Here is a 7551-nt window from a genome sequence, read left to right on the forward strand (position 1 = left end):
AGTGGATCTGTGAATTTGCATGTTCAGCTCTCCTAAAAATATGAACAAAATCCAAAAAAACAAAACCTGGCATTAGGTAACTGTTATACTTTAAGTATTACACCTTACACTTTACAAGTATACACATATACAAACATCTATAAGATCTGAGCCTGACCAGATACAAATGTATTAATAATCTTAAATCCATTTAATATTTTTCAGTCCAGATAGCAGTAGTGCCGTAAATGGATCTACTGAAACTTCTCCCACTCCATGGACGTTGGAAGACTTCAACAAGTTCCTGTGCAATTTGCAGCTTCATAACCCAGACATCTTTGGCTGAACTTCTACTCAAGGATCAATACTATCTATCTTTATACCATAAGTACAGGAACACAGTGAAAGAGTCAAGAACTTTTGTGGAAACAGTGACATTAGAGTAGATAAGGATAAAAGGCAGAACTCGATGGCCATGGGGAACTAAAACAATTGATATGGAAATATTTGGAGGTTAAGACACAGCTGAAAGGTAGAGGTTGGGAAAACAACATCTAATACATGTAAAGGTTGGGGAACCTAATATGAAAATACAGAACCTGTTAGACTGATGGATAGTAGTAATGTAAATATTGTATGTAAAAATAAAACTACTTTTCTATACCTATTTCTTGTTTCTGTTATTTTATGATGTTTGCTATTTGCACAAAAATTATAAGAAATGTGACGTTGCTTTATTGGCTTTTATTTTAGGCTACAGATTTCAAAAGTAATAAAGTATTAGAATTATATTACTTCAAAGTTATTTATGGAGCCACAAGAGACATTATTCTGTTAAGCTTTTTGGTCTGGTAAGAATCTATTGTATGCCTTGTCAATATTACAAGACTCCTCTGGGAATTGTTTTAAAGCAATTTTGACCTTGGGAACGGTGTATCTCATTAAGAGGAGTTCACTAATGTGCTTTATGTTATGGATAGACACTTACATTACAATATAATGCTCAGTTAAATAAGCTTATGATTTCTATCTCTATCCCAGGGAGTTGAAAATCAGCCCCAACACCTTAAACCCTCCCACCATTCGGATGATTATTTACATCCTAAGGTACTTTGCCCATCGTATCTTGGGACATAAAGGTCCAACTGCTGATTGCAGGCAAAAGGCAAGAAACCAACAGAAGCAGTATATACTGTACTCAAAAATATTTATAGTTGTGTGCACTCAATGTTAAACCAATAAAAAGAAAGCAACAACCTGTATGTATAAGGTTATTAAAGAATGACAAGGCAGCACTCAAGTACCATAAAGAAAAAGTGATTTATTAGACTCTCTCCACAGGTGTCCACGACACCTTAATACCTGATTAAGTCAAAGTGTAAAAAAGAACACTAAACAAACACACATTTATACAAACGTATAGCAAGTATTACCAGGCCTGGGGAGATATAAACTGATCAAGCATAAAAGTATAGTGAGCACATAAGTGAAAAAACACGCTCACAAAAATATACCTTTTGTATGCATAAGAGAAAATACAAATGTAGCAAACTAACATATAATGCTAACAGCATATATAATGTCCTTGAGGACCGTAGCAGCCCACTGCAAATGTATAAACTCACAGGAAAAGATAGCAAGCTGTATTATGGAAGCCTTACCACATCTAGCGGTATTGATCGCGTGTAGCCTTTTGTTGCGAATCTCCAACTGGATACAAACAGCCCAACATTGAGCTGAACTGCAGCAAACACAGCAATTATGATCAGCTGATTTCCTTGGTATAGATGAAATCCAGTAGCGCAATTCCTTTCTCATAAGGACAAACACAGCTTCTTGGGCTAAGCACCCATGCTTGCAATCTTGAATTTCCTTACAAATGTGTAGGTAATCTCCACCATAAGCCTTGAAGTGATACTTGTTTCAAAAGTTGCAAGGAACATCAGACATGACGCTTTTCGCCCCTCAACTTCATGGGCTAACCTTAGGGCATCGTCAGATGCACATTGTTGTTTAATCCGGCCTTTTATAGCACCTGATAATTAGTTATTATACATGTTCCTCCTTTGAATTTAAAGGGACCATCAGCAAAATAATCTTTTGAATTTACCTTCAATAGATTGCACAATAACAATAAGGAATATTTTGGAAAGTGGCAACATATTCTAAAGAACTGTTAAAGCACATTGTTACAAATCCAACCATCAAAATATTTGCCCCCTCTCTCATCCGCACCAGATATACAGAGTTTTGTGAGATGCGTAGAAAGAGAGATTGGGGAGCTACAACTTTGTGGGGTAGTAAACGACAATTTAAGTCAAAGTGAACGCAAGTTTCTTTTTGAGATTCTTAAACAAAATGATTTAATTTTTAAATCCTCTGATAAGGGTGGCAATCTTGTCATCATGAACGACAGTCGAGCAACAAGGTTTAGCAGCCACTTCCCTATTATCTTCCTGCCCAGCTGTTTGAGGTGAGGGTGCGTAACTGCCTATTAATCACTGCAGATTGAAATGCATATAATAGGTGCAGACCCAAGATTATCTAACATGCTAACAATGCAGAGAACTGATTGCAGAAAAATGCAAGTAAAAAAACGTTTTTGTTTATTAAACTTAGTTTGATGATGATGATGCAATCTGTTGTGTGATTATTTAATTAGGTGCTGTTAGCAAATGTTTTTGTTCATTAAACTTAGTTTGATGATGATACAATCTATATTATTAGGTTTATAATGCTGTTTAACATTTAAAGTCTACATTTCAAAGCTTTAAAAATAATGTATTAGGTGTTACTTATGACAATTTTGAGAGGGGCCTGGAACCTAACCCTCTCACTTCCCATTTACTTACATTATAAACTGGGTTTCAATTTACAACGGTTTCGCTTTACAACCATTCCTCCTGGAACCTAACCCCGGCGTAAACTGAGGGATACCTGTACTGTACTATTGCAGTGATCACATGGGGCAAAATAGGAAAAAAATCAAAATAAGGTATTATTCCTGCCTCACTTGCTATTTAGCTTCCAGAGGAGCAGGTTTGATACCTTTTTTTTTTTTTTTTTTTTTTTTTTTTTTCTTTTTTTTTAAAAAAAGGATCAGAGCTTTTTATTCACCAAGCAGGTCTTTTTTAAAGTGATTGCAAAGTTTAATGAATAAGTGCCCGGTATCTAAAAATACTCTTAAAAACAGGGGCACTTTCATTCATTAAACTTTATAGTGACGCTTATTTTTTAAACTACTTACCTTTGTGTTATGGTAAACATAACGCCGATCCTGCTTTCATTAATATATCCGGCTTTTTCCAATCGTTGCGTGCTTCAAGAGCTGGACGCCAAAGGGGGCACACAACGATTGGAGGAAGCCAGATTCTTCATGGATCTGATAAAGAAAGCAGGAGCTGCGGGCTGAGGATTGGCGTTATGTTTACCATAGCGCAAAGGTAAGTTTTTTTAAAAAATAAGCTTCATTGTAAAGTTTAATAAATGAAAGTGCCCCTGTCTTTAAGAGTATTTTTAGATACCGGGCACTTTACAATCACTTTAAAATCTAGTGTGTGATCTGAGCTACTGCATCAAACCATATTGCCAACATTACATAGGTAACAGCTTTTGTAAAATCTATTTTGTTTTTTTCTTGTATCATACAGAAAACATCCTATGCCTATGTTTTTTTAATTTTTTAAAAGCTATTTTATTTTAGTTGTAATATTGCCAACTATTATTAGCTACATCAGGGATGGCCAACTGGTGGCCTAAGGGCCAAATGCAGCCCTCTGCACTAGTCTTTGTGTCCCCAAGAAAAAAGAAAAATTAGAATATGTGCCATATTTTTTGTGGCCCTAGGTAAAGGCAGAAATATAAATGTGTGCTTTGGGTGCCCAAAACTCAAAAGAGCTCTCTAAAGGGGGAAAAAAACATGAGGGTAGTATTGACAATTCCAGCATACCACTGGACAGGATACACCTTCAAGCACTAATACCCTTCAAAAATAGGAGGTGTGACATGCAAAATCCAAAATAAAACGGGTGAAAAAACACACAATTAAAAATGGATTGCAACCATGAGAAGAGTCAATATGAAATCTATTGGATTTTCGTTTGGCATCAAAGTCCAGCAGGGTATCTAATAAAGTGTCAATTACTCTGATATTATTGTAGCAGCAGACAATTGCAATATATTGACCATCAGATATGATAAACTATATAGGTAACGATGTATAGGGCCATAGGTATGCCACCTGGTACTAGTTCTGGTAGGGTAATCGATACTGAGTATATGTATCTTCCCATTTAGAAAAGTGATTGTAAGAATATCTTGCTATATTGTATAGTAGTATACCCTACCAAGGATGTAAAGTCAAGTATTTAACACTGTTAGGATGAACCACTACAAATGCCACAGTATTCCACTTACTCAGTTAATTAGATAGAATACATAGTAACATAACAAATAACCAGTAAGGTGAAACATGTTAAGGGGGTTATAAGGGTAGATGGGTGCCCTTTTTTAACTTTGATTGCACACGTTGAAGTTTAACTTTATTGTGGATAACAGTTGAATCGCTATAGGCAGCTTGCCCGGGAGCTTATCTCCACAATATTTACAGCTATACTCTGCTCACAGGGGCCAGTGTTAAGCTGAATTGCGCTTCTCATACTTAGACTGGAATGATATGCTGACATTTTGGGGTTGATTTATGAAGCAGCGGATGCTGCTTCCGACCCACTCTGCTTTCCGACTAAAGTGGAAGTTAAAAAGCAGTGGTCCTAAGACTGCTGCTCCTTAACTCGTCCACCACCTGTGAGGTGGCGGACAGCAATCAGCCCGATGGAATAGGATCGGGTTGAGTGACACCCCCTGCTAGCGGCTGATTATCTGCGAATCTGCAGGGGGCGGTATTGCACCAGCAGTTCACTAGAACTGCTGGTGCAATGATAAATGCAGACAGCGTATGCTGTCGGCATTTATCGATGTACGGCGGACATGTTCCGCTATAGCGGATCATGTCTTTCCGCACCATGTTAAATTGACCCCTTTGTCTCAATTACTAACAATATACTAAGACTTATGTTGCAGTAATCGATAAATAATATCTCCTTAGTTATATTACAAGTGAACCATACATGAGTTAAAGTCGGTAGTATAATTTAAATAATGCCTAATGCATTCACCTAAGGAATACTCAATATGAGCAACCTAAATTTCAACAGTATAATCATGTATATATGAAGACTATTTTGTAACTATTGATACAAACGGTTTAACTGAACTTATATGTTGAAGGGCTGTTTAGTGGTGCATGGCACTTTGATTTTATTAACCATTTAAATATTTACCAGTTTTATTACCAACACTGAATGGTGTTGTATATAGGTAGCATTATAGACCACTATTTAACTAGGAGTTTACTACAACATTAAGGACTAGGCATTTAAGTAGTAGTGTTATCACCATAACACTCAAACACCAACCACTTTTTTTAAACCTAGTACCATGTATCACCACTGCATGTAGCCTCAGGCTGTATCTGCCACCAGGCACACAGTCAACTACTATACTTACGACCCTCACATTTGTTATAACACAGTTTCTTATGTATTCTATCTAATGAACTTATTAAGTGGAATACTGTGGCATTTGTAGTGGTTCATCCTAACAGTGTTAAATACTTTACATCCTTGGCAGGGTATACTACTATACTATATAGCAAGGTATTCTTACAATTATTTTTCTAACTGGGAAGAGACGTATAGATATACTCAGTATCGATTACCCTACCAGAACTAGTACCAGGTGGGATACCTATGGCCCTATTCATCTAATTTTCAGTAGTCGTTACTTATATAGTTTATCATATCTGAGGGTCAATATATTGCAATTTTGTGCTACAATCCTATCAGAGTAAATGACACTTTATTAGATACCCTGCTGGACTTTGATGCCAAGCGAAAATCTAATATATTTCATATTGACTCTTTTGATGGTTTCAGTGGTATGCTGGAATTGTCAATACTACATTTTCCTCGATACACAGCACCTACGTAAATAAATATCACACCAATATTGTTTCTAGACTCATATATCCCTATTAACCCTTCAATTTACATTTAAAGTAGTGCAATTTTTCTCTTTTTTCCTATTAAAAGATGAGGGTACCCTGCAACGTTACCTAAATCCCCTGTGTCACTGAACATTGTTAGGAAGCATATTATTATTTGTGTGTTTAATAATCATACATTTATATTCGACCCTTAAAGGAATAGGTTAAAATTCAAATCTACATGAGTGCATTTAATTTTTAAATAGAAGCACTTTTGTTATATACTAACATTAGCAAAAATGCTTCTAGTAAACGTTAATACTGTTTTACAGTGGCATACTCACATATGCTCTGAAGGCTGTGCAGCAGTATTCAAACACAATGCCTGCTCAGTGGTGTGTATTATGCCCGTGAAGACTTAGAGGCCTATTTATCAAAGGTCTGTCGGACCTGATCCGACATCAGGTCCGACAGACCTCGCTGAATGCGAAGAGCAATACGCTCTCCGTTTTCAGCATTGTACCAGCAGCTCTTGTGAGCTGCTGGTGCAACGCCGCCCCCTGCAGATTTGAGGGGGGTGTCAATCAACCCGATCGTACTCGATTGGGTTGAATTGTGGCGATTCCTGTCCGCCTGCTCAGAGCAGGCAGACAGGGTTATGGAGCAGCGGTCTTTAAACCGCTGCTTCATAACTGCTGTTTCTGGCGAGTCTGCAGGCTCGCCAGAAACACGGGCCCTCAAGCTCCATTCGGAGCTTGATAAATGGGCCTCTTAATTTGTGTCACACAAGCTAATGCGGACTCTGAGCAGGTGTGGTGTTTGACTACTGGTGCATGGGCCCTCACAGCATATGTGCATATCCCACTGAAAAACACTAATAACTTTTACTAGACACATTTTTGCTAATGAAAGTATATTGCAAAAATGCTTCTATTTCCAATTGAAATGCACCCATGCACATTTTAATTTTAACCTTTCTATTCTTTTAAAGCTTCTTAAATAGTGACCTGCTGCCCCCATGTGTTAGGAAGCTGGCTATCCCCGACCTACATTCTATCCAATATTGTCACCTATAGATTGCTGATCTACTGACTGCCCGCTGTCTTTTATTTTTAATTTTTGGATTTGCTGCCCTGAGGGACACCCCCTGGAACTTATATACCAACTAGGTTAAACATTATCTTTATCTTTAAAGCTAATTATACTGTAAACATACTAAAGTACTATATAGAAGTCGAAAGAAAGAGAGTGCGGAAGGGATTTTGATCTGTACTGTGTAGATTTGACTAGTTTTAATTTCAAAATGGCAAAAAGATTTTTTAATGTTGAGGCATATTAAATATTTAATGAATTAGAGTCATATATGGAGGCATATGGATCTTAATACCAGCTTAAAGGGATACTAAACCCACATTTTTTCTTTCTTGATTCAGATCACAGCTTTCTTGGGAGACTGGGTCATTAATCTTTTGGGATTTTTTTTTTTTTGTGGGGATATGGGATTATCAATTAATATTATCAATTTTTCT

At 36.9% G+C, this 7551-nt stretch overlaps 1 protein-coding gene across 1 annotated transcript in view; it reads left to right on the forward strand.

Moving 5' to 3' along the window:
- Window positions 1-646, forward strand: part of RANGRF (RAN guanine nucleotide release factor) — a 35686-nt gene extending 35040 nt beyond the window's left edge. Inside the window, exon 5 of the mRNA XM_053718317.1 lies at window positions 205-646. Within this exon, the coding sequence (XP_053574292.1) occupies window positions 205-325 (121 nt within the window). The 3' untranslated portion in view covers window positions 326-646. The remainder of the gene's footprint in view (window positions 1-204) is intronic.
- Window positions 647-7551: the final 6905 nt, after the last annotated feature.

Source organism: Bombina bombina, chromosome 6, assembly GCF_027579735.1.
Source record: "Bombina bombina isolate aBomBom1 chromosome 6, aBomBom1.pri, whole genome shotgun sequence".
Classification (NCBI taxonomy): Eukaryota; Metazoa; Chordata; class Amphibia; order Anura; family Bombinatoridae; genus Bombina; species Bombina bombina.